At 45.6% G+C, this 19490-nt stretch overlaps 3 protein-coding genes across 3 annotated transcripts; 1 reads left to right on the plus strand and 2 right to left on the minus strand.

Annotated features, from left to right (window-relative positions):
- Positions 1 to 322: 322 nt before the first annotated feature.
- Positions 323 to 3699, plus strand: LOC124000056 (kelch-like protein 11). Its single transcript, XM_046306160.1, has 2 exons — positions 323 to 924; positions 1229 to 3699. The coding sequence occupies exons 1-2, from the start codon at positions 395 to 397 to the stop codon at positions 2811 to 2813; spliced, it is 2115 nt and encodes a 704-aa protein (XP_046162116.1). The 5' UTR covers positions 323 to 394; the 3' UTR covers positions 2814 to 3699.
- A 2624-nt stretch (positions 3700 to 6323) lies between these two features.
- Positions 6324 to 8800, minus strand: LOC123998825 (kelch-like protein 10). Its single transcript, XM_046304022.1, has 5 exons — positions 8616 to 8800; positions 7865 to 8351; positions 7133 to 7750; positions 6897 to 7046; positions 6324 to 6797 (listed from the first exon to the last, which is right to left on the minus strand). The coding sequence occupies exons 1-5, from the start codon at positions 8759 to 8761 to the stop codon at positions 6429 to 6431; spliced, it is 1770 nt and encodes a 589-aa protein (XP_046159978.1). The 5' UTR covers positions 8762 to 8800; the 3' UTR covers positions 6324 to 6428.
- Positions 8801 to 13784: 4984 nt separating this feature from the next.
- LOC124000569 (peptidyl-prolyl cis-trans isomerase FKBP10-like) lies at positions 13785 to 18946 on the minus strand. The gene is made up of 10 exons (XM_046307046.1): positions 18416 to 18946; positions 17527 to 17672; positions 17165 to 17354; positions 16863 to 17008; positions 16338 to 16527; positions 16082 to 16227; positions 15732 to 15921; positions 15232 to 15374; positions 14924 to 15087; positions 13785 to 14707 (listed from the first exon to the last, which is right to left on the minus strand). The coding sequence occupies exons 1-10, from the start codon at positions 18607 to 18609 to the stop codon at positions 14519 to 14521; spliced, it is 1698 nt and encodes a 565-aa protein (XP_046163002.1). The 5' UTR covers positions 18610 to 18946; the 3' UTR covers positions 13785 to 14518.
- Positions 18947 to 19490: the final 544 nt, after the last annotated feature.

Genomic DNA, 19490 nt, shown 5'->3' on the forward strand with positions numbered 1-19490 from the left:
TACTAGACGACTGTAGAGCTTATTCTTCAGACCTCTGTCCTGTTTTACGTGCTCTGGGGGTGTCATTTATGTACATTCATGGCAAAGTGATTCTACTCCCTTATGTAACAGAGCGGGACTATGTATTGGCCTTGCCCTTTTATATGAAAGAATATCCATCACATTAAATGAATGGAAACATCCATGTGTAGCTTCGATTCAGGTCATTCAGACACCCACTCGGAGAAGGCGAATTGATACCCTAATTTGGCAGAGAAAGCTGAGGTTGAAGAAGCACAAAAGCTTCTCCTGTCAGCCACAAGTGAGTGGGAGGGGCTTTACGACACACGCCGAGCAGTAACGCCTTGCATCCACTGCGCATGTCAGTAATTCTGTCTGTGTTTTGAGTTTATGTATGTGTGTCTGCGTGTGTGTCCTTTCCCACACGAGTTTACTGCAATTCCGAATTTTTACAACCACCGCCAGAATGGCAGCCGCACCCCCGAAACCAGACGACTCTAGCCGGGGTAGTAGCGGTAGCAGCACGCCCAGCGTCCTTGTCGGGGACGGGGACACTGAAGAGGCCGAGGATTTCACCTCCTCTTCCCACTGCACAGAGCTGTCTCGGCGGCAGAACGAACAGAGGAAACAGGGATTGTTCTGCGACGTGACGCTGGCCTTCAGCAGTGGGGCGGCAACCGGGAATGTTCAGAGCTGTGAGCTTTCCGCTCACCGTTCTGTACTGGCCGCGGCTACGGACTATTTCACGCCGTTGCTGGGAGGGCAGTTCTCCGAGTCGCTGTCGGGTCGTGTTGAGCTGAAGGAATGGAGCGCTGAATTGGGACCAGACCCGGAGACGGTGGAGAGTGTCATTCAGTACATGTACATTGGAGTAATACGTGTGAGCACCTGCAATGTGCATGAAGTGTTAGAGCTTGCTGACAGGTTTGTTTACAATTTACATTAGTGTTCATTTTAATGTGCATAATCCATTTAATCGCCACATGCTAGTACTTGATTATGTGTATGTAGTTCAGCGACATAATGATGTTGTTTTGGCTTCCTGGAGGTGTCACAAGCATATTGGTTAGGGTTTAGGGTCGGGACGTCCCATGCGTCCCTGATAGCACTGACCATCCTGTAACCTGTCAACCCTGAATTTGAGTGTGCTGAGTTCATGGGTGTCATAAATGGCCTTGCCAATGTTTGTTTCTCATGTTCTGTTATTGATTGTGTGTTTTGGCTGCAGGTTCCTGCTGCTGCATCTGAAGGAGTTCTGTGGGGAGTTCTTGAAGAAGAAGCTGAGCCTGGCCAACTGTGTTGCGGTGCACAGCCTGGCCCACATGTACACCCTGGACCAGCTGGCTCTGCGGGCCGCAGACATGATCCGACGCAATTTCCACAAGGTCATCCAGGACGAGGAGTTCTACACCCTGCCCTTCCACCTGGTGAGGGACTGGCTGTCTGACGCAGAGATCACCGTGGACGAGGAAGAGGTGCTGTTTGAGGCTGTGGTGAAGTGGGTCCAGAGGAACACAGAACAGCGGGGGAGGTACTTTGAGGAGTTGTTCCGTCTCCTCCGGCTACCCCAGATTAAGCCCACCTGTCTGACGCGTGTGGTGAAGAATGAGGCACTGGTGGCTGCCAACCAGGCCTGTCTCCGCCTGGTGTCCGATGCCGTGGAGGGCCACGCCATCCGCTGTGAGAACCTCAAGTCAGCTGACCTGGAGTTCTGGTCATCCTACATGGCCTCCTTCCAGCCGCGCTTCGGCCAGAACATGGACGTGATCATGGTGGTGGGCGGGGTGTCGGAGGGGGGTGACTACCTGAGTGAATGTGTGGGTTACTTCATCTACGAGGACCGCTGGGTTAACCTGCCCCACATCCACAACCACCTGGATGGCCACGCCATCGCCACCACAGAGTCCCACATCTACGTAGCGGGATCCATGGAACCGGGCTTCGCCAAGACCGTGGAGCGCTACAACCCCAACCGCAACACCTGGGAACAGGTGAGCAACCTGACCACACGTAAACACTCCTTTGGTCTCACCTGCATCAAAGATATCCTGTACAGCATCGGTGGCCACGGCAACTTCAGCCCCGGCTTCAAGGACGTGAGCGTGTACGAGCCTGAGCCGGACAAGTGGCACAACCTGGAGTCGGCGCCCAAGATCCTGCGGGACGTGAAGGCGGTGAGCGTGGAGGACCGCTACGTATATGTGACGGCGCGCACGCCGGTGGACACAGACAACGAGGACGGGCTGAAGACGGTCACCACACGTTACGACACAGAGAGCCGCCAGTGGCAGGACGTGGACTCCCTGCCGCTCATAGACAACTACTGTGTGTTCCAGATGGCCGTAGCCTCCACCAACTTCTACCACACAGCCTCCTGCTGCCCTAAGAGCTACACGGTGCGGGACGAGGCCGCCAAGCAGAAGATCAGCTCCCACATATCAGACGAGATCCTGGAGAGCTTGCCGCCCGAGGTCACCAGCGTCGAGGGCGCCGCCATCTGCCACTTCGACGAGGACGTGTTTGTGATCGGCGGCTGGAAGAACAGCGATGACGTGGACAAGCAGTACCGCAAAGAGGCCTACCGCTACTCTGCCGAAAGGAAGCGCTGGATGCTGCTGCCGCCCATGCCCCAGCCACGCTGCCGCGCCACCGCCTGCCACGTGCGAATCCCCTACCGCTTCCTGTACGGCTGCCAGCGCTACCCCATGCCCCAGAACCTGGCCCGCCAGCGGGACCGTATGCAGCAGATGCAGCAGCTACACCGGCGCACCCTCACCCTGCGCAGGCAGCTGCAGTCTCAGATCGAGTGCTGAGCTATCGCAAACCCCTGTCTGTCCATCACATCCACCCCAGTGGGGGAGCAGCCCAGTCCAGCTCCAATCCCCAAACATCCCCTGGAAGCCATCGTCATCAACCCCCACCCATAACCTGCTGGAGCAGCGGCTCCTATGTTGCCCTCATGTTGGTTCTCTTTCAAGAGAACTCTGTGCCAGATCATCAGGTTGAGACTATGGTGTTCAAGGCTGGGAGATGTGGGAGGGATGTGACTCTGTGCTGTCCAGGTGTTTGTCTATGTTGGGAGGACAGGCTGAATGTTACAAATGTGAATAGAGTGTTGTACAGTGACCAACATCGGACTACACTACGTATGTACGTCAGGCACAGGTGATGTTTGTCTTTTTATACATGCATATAGTATATAGTTGTATATGTATACTTTTATTATATATAAATATTTTCTGTCCCCCTTTTATGCTTATATGATGTAGGCAATGTGACCCTTCAATACGGCAGAATCTATATTCCTCCAATCCAATGTGTTTAGTGAAGTCAGTCGCTCTCTATGACATTCCATCAGGACACTGACAGTCTCTCCATGCAAATATCATTCATTCATACATACATACATACACACACACACACACACTCTGTCCAGCTGTAGGGTCGGGACAGTACCAGTATTGCGATACTCGTTAGTGCCGTGGCAAGTGAACGTAACACGAAGCAGATTTAACTTTGTTAGTAAAACAAACATTTTATGTCATCCAGAGTCCCATTTCTTTTTCCAAGCTATAGCACACAATATGTTACATACAGCAGGTTATTAAAGGACCTACGGGTTCGGTCTGTTTCATGTATTCATTTTTGCCATGGAAAAATCATTAATAATATATAATAATATAATAATAATAATATATGCCATTTGTTTCATACAGTATTCAATTTTGCCATGGAAAAATCATTGCCATACTGGTGTCATCCTGGCCCTACCAGTCAGTCGGACCAAACCCTTACCAATGCCTGATGGCTTTTCTGTGCTTTATACTAGCCTCATCTGAATGGCTCCGCTTGTTATTATAGCTTTGATACAGTAGCTCAACATGAATGAAAGGAGAATGGTCTTATATTTATTATCAGATCTACGGTCCAATCAAGAGTGGACAACTTAATTAGTGATTTACCATCACTATCTATGTGGGCTGTGGTTTTCCCCTGTTTCCTTAATGGAGCGCAGTAAATTAGACTTCTCTCCTCCCCTGGTTGCTTATTACTGACGATCGATAGTGTGTTTGTTTGAGCAGTCAGTGCAGAGAGGGGTAGTCAAGAGAGAAATCTCCCATGTGGCATCAGTTAGAAAGATAAGAAGTTGGAAAAGAGATGGTGGGAGTCTGAGACAGATGGAGAGAGTTTATTCATCCATCCCCATTCTCTTAATTAGACTCGTGTGCACCCATCCGTCTGCAAGAGTGATGGTCATCATTCTGTTAATGTCTGAGACTTGTGGAAAATTGTCAGTGTTTTCTGACAGGTATCTTAATTAAAATATTTTTAATTACTTTTTTTTTTTTTACCCAATTGGTAGTGACAGTCTTGTCTCATCTCTGTAACTCCCATACAGACTCGGGAGAGGCGATAGTCGAGAGCCGTGCGTCCTCCGAAACACAACACAATGACCACTTAACCCGGATGCCAGCCGCACCAATGTGTCGGAGGAAACACCGTACACCTGGCGACCGTGTCAGCGTGCACTGCACCTGTCCCGCCACAGGAGTCGCTAGTGCGCGATGAGACAAGGACATCCCTGCCGGCCAAATCCTCTCCTAGCACTATGATGCAGTGTCTTAGACTGCTTTTGCCACTCGGACGGCCCCTTAATGAAACAATCTTAACTTGGTAACATTCCATTGATAATTTGAAATTCCAGCAACCATTCTGTTGAATTATTCTTCAGTCTTCTGCTCGTCACATTCCTGTTGGTAGGAACATTGTGTAGAAGGACCTAGGTGGGAATTTATGAATGTTTCTCTTCTTATTTTGTCTGCATTGGTTTTATTGAGTTTAATGGCTGGAGGGTGTAGTTCCGATGGGGGACTTGGTTACGTGTGTGTCTGCGTATGGTAAAGAATGCTGGACTAAGCAGGTGAAAAGCATGCTTCGTAGTGCACTTGTCTACCCCTTAATCAGTTTGTAATATTTAAGTCCGAGTGGGTTTACCTGTCATATTTGTCTTCAGATATGGCCGATTTGCATTTTTTTTTCTTTTAATTGATCATTGAATCCAACACCAGCCGATAATCTATTCTGTTCCCATGTGAGAAAATATGTACACTACAGTGATTTGCATAGTAATCCAAAATGAATGTGATGTGAAGTGTGAGGGAAACCTGTTGCTGTATTCAGGGGTTCATCTGAGAGATCCTGCCATATTGGTGTATGTTCTCCTCACCCTCCAAAGACGGTCAGATGAGCTGTATAGACCAGTGGTTCCCAACCAGGGGTACTTGGCCTATCCACAGGGGGTACTTGGAAAAGACTGAGGGGGGGGGGGGGGATTCCAGGCAGAGCAAAATTCAGTTGGTGGTAACCAAAAAAAGATTGTGAACCACTGGTACAGACTAGAGGATATCCTTATGTTACTGAGCGGAATGACCATATCAAGGTGAATGTGTTGCCATTGAGTTCAAGAGTTCAGTGATTGTTATAAGCACTATCCCTGAAGCTAATTTATAACGTGAAGCACTATAATTTTGAGAATGCAATGAAAGTGTATTTCCTCAGTTTTGTTCCTCTTGCATAGCATTTGAAAGAATATTATTGACATATGTAGGCAATATATATTTTGCTTTGCATGTGGCAGTCTGGCATTGTGTCAATATATTGGATGTAAAAAAAAATGCTGATGTCATCACTTGCAATTAAAATGGCATTTTTTTTTATACAACCTTGGTTTCCCATCTATCTTGTGTAAGGGGTTATCTAAATTCTGAATGTCATTTTGGTCAATATTATTGGGCAGTTTTCAAGACTAGCTTTATAAACATCTGTCTTTTCCTTGGGTGGAATGTTCTCCAATGTGACAACCTTTTTTTTTTTTTTTTTTACAAAGCATAGAGAATGATAGAGAAAGCATCCCAATATAGCATCTGTGAGAGCATGGGCAGTGTCATTGGGGCATTCTCCATGTTTAAGTAGTCCATTTTCTTCTTCACAATTGGCTGATCCCTCCTGATGACCATGAGGGATCAGCCAATAATGTTGGAAGTCCCACCAGGTTGACAACATTAAAATGTTGGAAGCCCTCTGGCGCTGCCAATTCTAAAACAGCCTTTTGACCACTAGAGGCCTCTACATGGACATTAAACAGTGCTATGTACTATGCACAGAGTCATTGGGCATGAGCCAAGCACAGTTACAAATTCAGTACAGTCAATCTTCCCTTCTACTAACACAGTAGAAAAAGAATAGTACAATCACCCTTGCAGATGCAATAAGAAATATAGACATTTATATATATATATATATATATATATATGGGATTTCCTCTGGGACATGCAGTAGTGGATTTATTTGCGCATGATAAATGCCAGTGGTAAGTGGGATACGGTGGGCAGGAAGGGGTCAGGGTGGGTGAGAGGGGCGAGGGGGCGTCACACAGACAGGATGCTGTTGGAAGCGGAGAGCTTCAGCTCTTCCCGGGGGGATTGGAGGGAGTCCCGGGGGGCTGCGTACTGGGCCACGTTGGGCAGCCCGTGCACCACGCAGCAGCTGAGGGCACTGCGGAAGATGCCCATGTCATGGGCGTCGTACCACTCCTCTGTTTTCTCATCATAGCACTCCACGTTGAAGGTAGTGGTGAAGCCGTTGAAGCCCCCCACCACGAACAGGAGGTCGTCCACCACCTCGATGCCAAAGTTGCTGCGCGGGTTGAACATGGTGGGCACCGTGCGCCATGTGTTGGTCAACGGGTTGTAGGCCTCAGCGTTACGCAGGCGGTTAGCCCCATCGAAGCCGCCGACCTGGGAGAGGACAGGAAACTTGAGTCAAATATTTCTTAACTTTCAGCTCTTACTGAATAAGGTGCTGAAATGCATTGTGCATGTGAATGTTCTGCTCACCGCATAGACCTGCTCCGCATAGGCGATGACCCCCACACCACTGCGCCTGCTTCTCATGGGGGCGGTCAGAGTCCACTGGTTGGTCTGGGGGCTGTAACTCTCTGCTGTGAACAAACACTCATTCCCATTGAAGCCACCGCAGATGTACACCTAGAGAAAAGATCATGCCAACATTTTATTAGCAAAAGTCATTATCCATCATGAAGTTCTCTCCCAGGTCCCTCTGTTCCGCTCACCTTGCCATGTAGCGTGGTAGCACTGGCATCACTCCTCTGCTCATGCATGGGTGCAATCAGTGTCCACTGATTAGTCTCAGGCTCATAACACTCAGCGGTGTTCAGTCGTACATAACCATCAAAGCCACCCATGGCATAGATACAGCCATCCAGCACCGCCACACTGACGTAGCAGCGCCGAGAGTGCATGGGGGCCACCTGGTGCCAGGTCCGTGTGACAGGGTTGAACTTACGTACACTGTTAAAGTAGTCAACACTGTCAAAGCCACCCACACAGTAGACAAAGCCATTGAGGTAAGCAGCTCCATGGTAGGCTCGAGGGCTCTCCTCCTCCCGGGTCACATTCACCCACCGGTCAGCCCGCGCATCATACGCCTCAATGCCATTGGTGGGGCTGCCACCGCTCCAGCCACCGATGGCCAATAGAATGGCATAAGGCAGACGTGGGCGGGTCAGAGGGTTGCGGAAGTCAGTGTTGGAGGGCCCGTTCATGTTCAGGTCGTACATGGCCTTCAGGGCACTGATGATGATAGGCTTGCAGTCATCATTGTCCTTCACCAAGGTATTGTTCTTCACGTTGTTCATGAAGTAGTCGGCTGTCATCAAGGACATGCGGACCTAAGCACAAAGACACAGACAGACAGACGTGTGGTTAGCAGTTGACTAGCCCGACACCCAAACTTACAAAAGTTATCCAACAGTAAAACATTGACACTATTGTTCACCTCTCACCTTGGGCAGCAGCACAGAGACGTGGGCCTTGCGGTCCTGAGGCGAGTGGTTGATCCAGCGTAGGACCGCCTCAAACACAACATCCTCCTGCTTCACATTCAGGTCGTCCTTCTCGATGATGTCACAGAGCTGTGCCAGAGAGAGCTCCATGAACTCCTCCGAGAAACGCACCATCTCAAAGTGGTGCAGGATGAAGAGGTAGGCCCGGCGGCGCAGATCAGGGCAGGAGTAGAAGTCCGCAAACTTGCAGATGCCGATGCAGTTCTGCAGACAGAGCTGGGCCTCCAGATAGTCGCAGCAGGCCCTCACGATCCCCAGGATGCAGAACTGGTCTGCAGCCGCCAGGAGTGGTTCTACATTCTCCGCAGTCACAGGCACGGAACGTGTGTAGGCATACTCGATGATCAGGCGCATCATGTCTGGGTTCACACCAGGAATGCTGTAGACCCGCTTCTCGACGTTGTTCCAGCCGCTTGTGAAGAGCGCACTGTGGGTCAAGGGTCAGGGGTTATAATAATACAGGGAGATAGAAACATCATCAAGGACTCAATATTCTTCTCACTACAGCATTGCAATTGAACAAAGTTCCTCAGGACTCCCCAAAAGTAACTAATAATTACAGAGAGTTGGGCCAAGGCAGAGATACCATAAATCAACGAAGTTCTCGCATTCTCATTCAAAGCCAGAATGGGAATGTTGTCTGGCCAGCACATCCCAACCCAACCTATCCCAACCAGGGTTAGCTACTCACCGGAAGTATGAGCTGCATCCACAAAGGATGTTCTTGTGGGCATTGAACTCGATGCCATTGACTTTGATGACCACATCACAGAGTTTTCCCTCGAGACGTAGCTCGTTAAAGATTGTACAGGTCATAGCACTCATTTTCCTCTCCATGTTGCATCTTTGAAATTTGATGGAGGTGGCCGTCTCTTCCAGTTCATTCATTCCTTTCGTAAATAAATCTATTATAAACTATATTTAATGGGGTTTTGCTAGCTCTTCAGCTTAGACATTGAGCTGGTTTACTATGACAGCTGTGTTCATCTAAGGATTGTGAATTGTGAACGTTCCACTTATATTATGTTCCAAAGTTGTTCATTATTACATCACAGCGATGAGCAAATGGAATCAGAGCATCAACCTCACTTGTCATAAAAAGTTTGTGTTTCATTTGATCTATCTGATTCATATGCCTACTGATTGTACAGTGAATGTGTAACAGTCATTTAACACTAATATTTGACATTACATAATACATGTTATTAAATACAGTCCATTTCAGTTTTAGTGAGAGAGAAAACGTGAATTAAGAATACATAGAAGCACACAATTTGCCATAGCTCTTTCTTAATCTGCTCTATCAGAACATAAATTATATTAGGAACATGTAATACTGCTTTTGTGGTACTAGGGAAGATGTTCAACGCACACACTTACTTCCTCAATTTATGCCAGCAAATGCGAGCCCTCGGTGTAGACTGGTTATTGCAGTATAGCTAAATGCTAGCCAGCTAGTTATATAACTCATTGATTGCATTTCTAGCTAGATCCATCGTTTGGATCTTTGAACTTTTGTTGAATTAAACAACATCTCTCTAGAAAAATGGTATGTGTACTTTATTTTCCTGATTGCCACTGAGTGAATGACTGAAATGGCTAGCTAGCTATTTAAACGTAACTTTAGTTATTACAAACTACCTGCCTAATTTCTATTGCTAGTTATGTGACAGTGACATAACATTACAATCCCAAAAAGTAAAATCACACAGAGTACTTGTTCGTGCTTGTTAAGTATGTGATTGGGGTATTAGTTTACCCTAGTGTAAGAACCCATTCATTCAAGTCCTAGCTGTGACAACAGCTGCAAATGAGGGGATGTCATGCGATAGATATATGTGAAGAGTTGTCTGGGCTACAGCTCCTCAGTACAGTATTCTAACAATGTATCAGCTGGATGTTATCCACAGCAGGACTGCTGTTAGGTTTGGGACACAAGATCAGGAGTCTGTGATGTGACGTTATTGATCCCAACCAATACACGGGCTCCCGATGTTGTGTCCCAAAGCTAGGCTGCTGTGAAATCACTTTAATCTGTGCTCTGTATATGGTAAATGCTGTAAACAGCAGCAAGCACAGTGGCCTTCAGTGAATATGAGGGTTTATCATCACATAAGTGTTTAGGGGCGGCAGGTAGCCTAATGGTTATGAGTGTTGGGTAAGTAATCGAAATGTTGCTGGTTTGAATCTCTGAGCCAACTAGGTGGAAAATCTGTTAATGTGCCCTTGATTGCTCCTGCATGTCACTCTGGATAAGAGTGTCTGGTAAATGATAACAATGGAGTGGAGAAATATTTATCTCTTCTGTTTCTCTCCTCACTCCTTGTCTCCCTCCTCCATAGATCCCGGAGCTGTCCAGTCCCTGACCAATACCCTCTGTTCTACATCAGACATAGGCGCTTCCCTGCAGTCTCATTTAACCAATGAGTCCCACTGTTATACTGACACATTTTTAAAAACGTCTAACCCGTTTTAAACATTGTATGTTTAAGCTACAGACTTCTGGGTTGTACTTCCGACGCTACAGGAAATATGTCGTGCTGGTTTAGGAAGCTCTTGCTCAGGAAGTGCCAGTAGTCAAATACCATGAGCCAAGTCAGAATGGTATTGTTTTTGGTCTTTTACTAAAGCTCCAATAGCTGTTTGTGTGGGTGGCTGGGATGGATTCCGGACTGTGTCGCCCTTCCACGCTCCTCCAGTTGAATCCTTGTGGAACACTTACAACTCGAGAGCAACATCCTTTATAGTCCTACAATTTGATTTGATTTACTCTACTCAGCAACCCTACGGTCACATTCTCAATTGTTTATGAACCATCAATAGTCCAACTGAAATGGAACAGGGAAACTAGGTGACTTCCCCGTCTGGTAAATGTGTATTGGGTTTGTGGGGAGAGAAACTTTACTGGTGATATGTATGCTCTGTCTACATATGAGGAATGTACAGCACCAGTAAAACGTTTGGACACACCTACACATTCAAGGGTTTTTCTTTATTTTTACATTTTTCTACATTTTAGAATAATAGTGAAGACATCAACACTATGAAATAACACATTTGGAATCATGTAGTAACTAAAAAAAGTGTTAAACAAATCAAAATATAGTTTATATTTCAGATTCTTTGAAGTAGCCACCCTTTGCCTTGATGACAGCTTTGCACACTCTTGATATTCTCTCAACCAGCTTCACCTGGAATGCTTTTCCAACGGTCTTGAAGGAGTTCCCACATATGCTGAGCACTTCTTGGCTGCTTTTCCTTTATTCTGTGGTCCAACTCATCCCAAACCATCTCAATTGGGTTGAGGTCGGGTGTTTGTGGAGGCCAGGTCATCTGATGCAGCCTGGAGGTGTGTTGGGTCATTGTCCTGACGAAAGACAAGTGATAGTCCAGCGGAGTGTAAACCAGATGGGATGGCGTATCGCTGCAGAATCCTGTGGTAGCCATGCTGGTTAAGGGTGCCTTGAATTCTAAATAAATCACAGTGTCACCAGCAAAACACCCCCACATCATCACACCTTCTCCGTACATCACGGTGGGAACCACACATGCAGAGATCATCCCGTTCACCTACTCTGCATCTCACAAAGACACAGCAGTTGGAACCAAAAATCTCAACTTTTAACTCATCAAACCTAAGGACGGATTTCCACCGGTCTAATGTCTATTGCTTGTGTTTTTTGGCCAAAGCAAATCTCTTCTTATTGGTGTCCTTTAGTAGTGTATCTTTGCAGCAATTCGACCATGAAGGACTGATTCATGCTGTCTCTTCTGAACAGTTGATGTTGAGATGTGTATGTTTCTTGAACTCTGTGAAGTATTTATTTGGGCTGCCATTTCTGAGGCTGGTAACTCTAAAGAACTTAGAGGGGGTTTTCCTTTGGTCCTCATGAGAGCCAGTTTAATCATAGCTCTTGATGTTTTTTTGCGACTCCACTTGAAGAAACGTTAAAATTTCTTGAAATGTTCTGCATTGACTGACTTTCATGTTTGAAAGTAATAATGGATTGGAATTTCTCTTTGCTTATTTGAGCTGTTCTTGTCATAATATGGACTTATCTTTTGTATACCACCCCTACCTTGTCACAACACAACTGATTGGCTCAAATGCATTAAGAAGGAAATAAATTCCACAAATTAACTTTTAACAAGGCACACCTGTTAATTGAAATGCATGCCAGGGGACTACCTCGTGAAGCTGGTTGAGAGAATGCCAGGAGTGTGCAAAGCTGGCATCAAGGCAAAGGCTGGCTACTTTGAAGAATCTCAAATATAAAATATATTTTGATTTGTTCAACACTTTTTTTGTGTTATATCATCGTTTTGATTTCTTCACTATTATTCTACAATGTAGAAAATAGTACAAATAAAGAAATACCCTGGAATGAGTAGGTGTCCAAACTTTTGACTGGTACTGTATGTATGCATGTGGGTGCTGTTGTTTAGATCTAGATGTTGTTGTCTTCTCTGTATAGATGAAAGTTGAATGAGTTATGGTTTGTTTGTCATGTGGGACCTGTCGTTGTCATATAAAGGGAAAGAGGACAGGATAGAGGGCAATCTAACTTGACATTTGCCGTGTCAGTTTGAAACGCCAGTGTTTTATCTTAGTGTTCTATACGCCATCTTTTTTGTTTCGTGAGACTTTGTTCTCGCCCTTTTTTTGAGAAGTGTCTATTCAATGAGAATGATTACAGTAAATGAGGTTCATGTTAGGCACTTATTTATTTTCAGCTCTTAATAGACTACTGTTTTATGTGGATATCATCAGTATGGAATCTGATGATACTGTGTCACACGGTATTATGGCATAGGGTTGTGTGCGGGGCTACGTTTTACCAATGGACTTTTTTTGGCGCCACAGTGCCACCATGTGGTCAAAGTAATAGTAATTCGAGCCATGTGTATATATTGACATTTACAGTATCACTCCATGCTAGTCTCAAAAATCCATCCACCTTTAGCCTTGATACATCGAAAGTACATGACAAAAGTAATAGAATTTTGAATATTTGCCATGTTTATATTTTCTCTGAAATGCCATCACTTTCTGTAAAACAGCAGAGTTTTGATTATGTTGTATCTTTTAGAGTCCAATTGTTGCCTTTTAGAGTCCAATTGTTGCCTTTTAGAGTCCAATTGTTGCCTTTTAGAGTCCAATTGTTGCCTTTTAGAGTCCAATTGTTGCCTTTTAGATTTAGAGTCCAATTGTTGCCTTTTAGAGTCCAATTGTTGCCTTTTAGAGTCCTGTAAAAGTAATGGTTGACCTATTCGGTTTATGGTGAAGAACATCTGAATATTTAGTACTTTTCATTTTTTGTATGACGGCAAAACATTTAATTTCCACATAATGGAGGTTTTTAGTTCTTGGTACAGCCAAGGCATCGGATTCTATTGCTATTATTAGTATGTTTTGCCAAATTATAGTATAACATTTTCACCCAGTTACATGTTTAAAGATTTGAAGTGGAAATCCATTCATATTAAATGGCGATGTCACAGGTACAGTACCCAAGAATCCTGTCATACATTTCCCTTGAGACGTGTGTGGGGACAGTGTGTTCGCTACATTGTATTTTGAGGGGACAGTGTGTTTGCTACATTGTGTCACTAGATTGTATTTTTCACCTGTATGAGATACGTAGGCAGAACAGGATAACCTCTCCACAACTGTAAATAAAATGTGGCCACTGAACCCTTGTTTCACTTCATCTAGGTCTATTTCCTTTTTGTAAAACATGCCAAAATCTAATTTTGTAATCACTAATGATGCCATTCCCAGGGAACTATATATTAATGTTATTCCCAGCCTACACAATCCCTAGACAGTGGACATGGATCCAAAACACGGGAAACAATGCATTTTTTATAGGTTTTTATTAGAAAAACAGATGTTGTTTATTATGTGATGTATATTCTACAATGCAAGGCACTTAAAAAATCTTGTATTGTACAAAATAGCCACTCTTAAAATATACAACCTACAGTCTTAACATCATTTTCATGTCTGGGAAGAAGGGGAGGGGTGGGAGACAGCCATTTATTCCTATCAGCCATTTTGAAGCCAACTGCATTGCATCCTGGGAAGAAGGACCACCCCAAATGGCTGACAAGGTAGTTCAATGAAAGTGCTTTTAGCTAAATGTGTCTGAGTCAAACATTTTTTGAAAACATAATGATGCAAGACTGCAGAATAAGTTATTTATAAAAAAGTATAGATGAACCACATTTTCATAAGGCAATTTACAACACATGGAAGCAGTCCTTCATTTAAATAAGTATGGACCATTTTGGGTTATTTTCAACCAGTGGAAGCTGCTCAGGGGAGAACGGCTCATAATAATGGCTGGAACGGAGCAAATGGAATGGAATCAAACCATGAATTTGATACCATTCAACTTCGTCCGTTCCAGCCATTATTATGAGCCTGTCCTCCCCAATTAAGATGCCACCAACCTTCTGTGTTTTCTACATAATAAAATGTATTTAAGAGCTCCACTAGTTGGTAACCCCCTAATTGCATAGATTCTGTCTGTCAGTCTGTTGTGTCTCTCTCCGTCCCCGCACCCCTCTGCCCGGCTCGACTGTACCCCCTCACAGCTCCTCATGTCTGGCCTTGTCAGAATCCTCCTCCACCTTCAGTTTGAGCTCCTCAGCCACTATCTTGCCATCACTGTTGCGGTCCTGGTTGTTGAACATGTCCTTGATGATGCCGTCAGCATCCATCCCTGGCCTCAGGCGACCTGTGCCCTCTGCCACCTGGATGTTTATGAAGGCTGTGAACTGGAGAGAGGGAGAGCAGAGAGAAATATGAGAGTTGTCCTTTCAAGAGCTACATCGTTTAAAGAATAATTGCAGTTTTAGATGATCACCTGACTTGTTGTCCTGACCTACACAAGGATGTTACCAGTGCCTTACCAAGCAAAGGGCAGAATTTATTGGGTGAATCCTGACTTTGATTGATGGATCATGCTAAATGTCTGGCGTGTGTTATCTTACCTCCTCGAGAGGGACAGATAGATCTTTGTTGAGGTCCATGGCAGGGAACAGGGGATCTGGGCTGTCCCCCAGCCACACAAACATGTAGCCGTCAGGCACTCCCTTCTGCAGGTCCAACAGCTCCAGCTCAAAGTGCAGCACGGCACTGCTGGGAACGCCCTTGGCTGCAGGGACATAGAGGGGAGAGCATGATGAGAGACATAGAAACAGTGTCGGAATAATGAAATGTCCAAACGCAAGATATCGCCACGCAGGATTTGGTTCTGGGTTTCAAGATGAAAGTGATCATGACTAGTTCATTCCCTCACCTCCATTTTCTCCATGTCCCAGGTGGGGTGGGACGATCACCACTCTCTTCTCTCCCACACACATGCCCCTCAGGCCCTCGTCTAGACCCTCAATCACTTTGTTGGCTCCCAGGGTGGTGATGGGGGCATTCTCATAGTGGTCCCTGGAAGAGGAGGGAGATATTGATTAAGGCCCCGCCAAAGCTCCAACGTGCTATCAGTCAGTAGGAATTAAGTATGTAGCCCTATACTTTCTACGTTGTAAGATGTATATAATATGTAAGATACAGTATATAGTTATAGATATGTCTGGTTTCTATGTCTTGGTTATATTCTGTATCATATATTTTCCGTTCTACACAACATAAGTAGCTGACAAGTCTTCCTGTCTGTTGGCGTGGAGTCCTAGTGATATCAGTCAGACAAGTAGCCAGGGGTGATTAGATTACATGACTGGATCAGGCGTTGCAGTGTGGCGTTGCAGTATGGCGGTGCGATGGACAGGAGGCGCTCCTACTCACGAGGAGTAGAGCAGGGTGCCGTCCATCAGGGAGCAGTTGTAACGGTACTGGATCAGGTCGTCCACCTCACTGGTCAGGTTGCACTTCTCGGGCTTGCTGGTCACCTTGATCTCAACGAGGTCCTTAGGGTTGTGGAAGTCGATAACGTGGATGTCGAAGACCAGCACGGCCGAGCCAGGGATGAGGTCTCCTAGAGTGGGGGAGGAGGAGAGAAAAAAAGAGAAGAAGGGAATTTGAATAGGAGCAGGGACAAGACTCGGCGTGGCCATTGGACAGTAAGACATGTAAATGCTACTCTGACTCCTCCCACCCCAAAACCTTTGGCCAATGCCACAGAGCCACATACTCACCAGTTCCCTTCTCCCCATAGGCCATGTGAGGAGGAAGGATGACACGCCTCTTCTCTCCAATACACAACCCCTGGAGGGCCTTGTCCATGCCCTGGATCACATAGCCCATGCCAATGTAGGTGTTGTATGTGCTGTTGCGCTGGTAGCTGCAGGAAGAGGAAACATAGCAAATGCAAATTAGAGTCAGTCTTTACAATGCGCCCTTTCACTCACACAAGTCTTGGTTTGACAGTAGATGTATTAAACCCGTTCCTACCTGGTGTCAAAGCCAGAGCCGTCCTGGAAGGTGCCGTTGTAGTGGTAACGAATGTAGTCTCCCACCACTGTTTTACGGGTGCAGCTCTTAGGCACCTCCTTGACCACCACGGCGATGTCATCCTTAGGGTTGAACAGGTCAATCATGAAGACCTCAAACACCAGGGTGGCCTGGGATGGAATCACAGTGCCTGGAAGAGAAGGATGGGTGCTTAGAGTCAATTATATTATCTGTACACAGCCCAATGCAAATCTTACTTCCTCTGAGGGGGTGGTCCACAACATTGTTTTTAATCTGTAATTTATATTTCACCTGCATTTAACTAGGCAAGTCGGTTAAGAACAAATTCTTATTTTCATTGGCGGCCTAGGAACAGTGGGTTAACTGCCTTGTTCAGGGGCAGAACAAGAGATTTTTGCCTTGTCAGCTCGGGGATTCGATCTTGCAACCTTTCGGTTACTAGTAGTTACCATGTCCCTTCTCTTCATAGGCTAGGGATTATAAACAGTGGTTACTAGTACTTACCATATCCCTTCTCCTCATAGGCCAGGAAGGGTGGGATGATGATGGTGCGTGTCTCTCCCACACACATGCCGATTAGACCCTCATCCATGCCCTTAATGAGGTAGCCCATGCCCACGTAAGTGTCATAGGTGCCGTTCCTAGAGTGGCTGAAAGAGACATGGACAGAACGGGTTAACACACACACACACACACACACACACACACACACACACACACACACACACACACACACACACACACACACACACACACACACACACACACACACACACAGCATGACTGAGAGTAGATATGGACCCCACCTGGAGTCGAAGGGCACGCCGTTCAGCAGGGTGCCGTTGTAGTGATAACGGATGAAGTCAGTAGCCTCTACGAGGCGCTTGCAGCTCTCAGGTTTGCTGAGGCTCCGTGTCTGGACCTTGTCTTCTGTGTTCCAGATGTCGAGCAGAACCACGTCAAACACCAACACAGTGTCAGCAGGGATCACATCACCTAGGAGAGAGAGAGAGAGACAGGTTGGGAATTCATTGTGTGACACTGGAATATACGACTGGGGCCAGCATCATAGGATAACTATTTGTGGAATTTGTACAGGGCACACCATCTGGCGCCAGGCCCTATGTAAACTGTAAAGGTCATATAAGAGAGTGAATTGAGTTGTTACCTGCTCCTATGCTTCCATAGGCAAGGTGTGGGGGGACGGTAACTTTTCTGCGCTCATTGACACACATGCCCTGAACTCCCCTGTCCAGACCAGTGATGAGACGCCCCAGTCCCACCTGCCCACTGAAGGGTGCACCACGTTCATGACTGAAAGGGGGGATGGGTAGAAGAGAGGTTAGATGGAAAGAATAGAAGAGACATTCCTCAAGATTACAAAGATTATATTTCTTTCAATGGTAGGCGGTGTCTAGTCAAGTTATTCTGTTCTATTCCTATTATTATATTAGACTATTTATATTCATTTTAACTGGTTGTAAACCATGTATCTAACCATATCTGAATGGGTTGTGTGCAAATAATAAAATAAGTAATTAACAAAACACAAAAGTAGGCCATCGTAAAACAACTAAACAGGCATTTTAAGAAAAAGCCTCACCCAGCCTATCAACCAACTGAATTCAGCTGTTCGTCTTTGCATTGAGTGTGCGTGGCATGTCGTAGTAGTAAACACCATTGAACGATATTGTGCTGATCGCTACATAGGCCTCGTTCGAGGATGCGCATGACACCAACGCACACGGCAGCCAACGCACACGGCAGTTACAATGTATCTGTGCAAAAATGCACAGCGCAGGGACAAAGTTACAATGTATCTATGAAGCGCAGGATCTTCGATACAAAGTTTCAAAATGGTTGCTTAGAGGGGCTGTAAATTTAGAGGTAGGACACGTCTGCAACAGGCCAACTGCGTGAGACCATAGTTAAACGAAAATGTCCTCCAGCCAGCACAGAATGTATTTGCACAGGAATCAGATAGGCTTGCCCTGCTTTGATGCTCTTCTGCACTATGTCAATAGACCTATACAAGCGAGTCGTGCGTCGTAGCTTACCTTGAATCGAACTTTTTGCCGTCGGTGAAGGTACCGTTGTAATGATAACGAACGAAATCTCCCGTTTGCACTTCTCTGGGACAAACTCTTGGAATGTCATACCGATCAATAACCACATCTTCTAACGGGCCCGGGCTACTGCTTACATGGGTTCCAGTTACACAGAGCAATATTAACGCAAATATTGACTCCATTATAAACGTATTCCCTGGTGTTTTGTTAAAGTATGAAAAACAGACGGATGATTTCGCCGTGACTTCTCCGTTGGCTACCGTCTATAGATGCAGAAAGAGAGAAGTGCGGACGTAGCTTCTGCTCGTTCAGAAGGGGGAGGTGTGTGGCATCCAATTCACCCCCTCCTCTTTAGAGGAATTCTGTAAACGTGTAAAGTAGCCCTCGGCCACATATAATAGGCCTAGGTATCTGACTCGAGCGCAAACCAGAGGAAGCCGACCTAAAGCACAGCCTACTATGTAATAACGTCAGTGCTATACTATTTACAAAGCATTATTATTTGAATGCCCATCGAACACAGACGGTGATTGGAAGTTATTTGCACTGTGTGGGAATACCCTACCCGCTTCTATAGAGAAGCTCATTTAACGGGGAGGCGCCCATCCGAAAAGAAAGGCCCAGAATTATGTTCTCGCAGGTCCTAAATTCCAACCTTTGGTCTACTTCTCTATTTAAATATGATTTGTTATTTATCTAACATTTACAATGGCCTATGTCAATTTTCTGCTCATATGTTCACTGTTAAAAATGTAAAAAAGCACGTCCCTCTCATGACCATCTCATCTGGCATGCGATGTTCCAACATGCTTGCTGGAATGTTCGTAGATCCAACAAACCTACCCATGCAGAAAACAACAACGAAGAGGTGTCCAATCTGTGGAAATGTATTTGCTTTAGATGTTTAAATATGGAAATAATAGCATATTCCTTATTAGACCACCACACAGTCATACATATGCTATATTTACATATTTTACAGTGTGTTCAATTCCTCCACATATGTATTTCCTCCATGTATATATATATATATAAAAACTTTTTTTTAAATAATGTAGGGGCT

This window comes from Oncorhynchus gorbuscha, linkage group LG16 (genome assembly GCF_021184085.1).
Source record: "Oncorhynchus gorbuscha isolate QuinsamMale2020 ecotype Even-year linkage group LG16, OgorEven_v1.0, whole genome shotgun sequence".
NCBI lineage: Eukaryota > Metazoa > Chordata > Actinopteri > Salmoniformes > Salmonidae > Oncorhynchus > Oncorhynchus gorbuscha.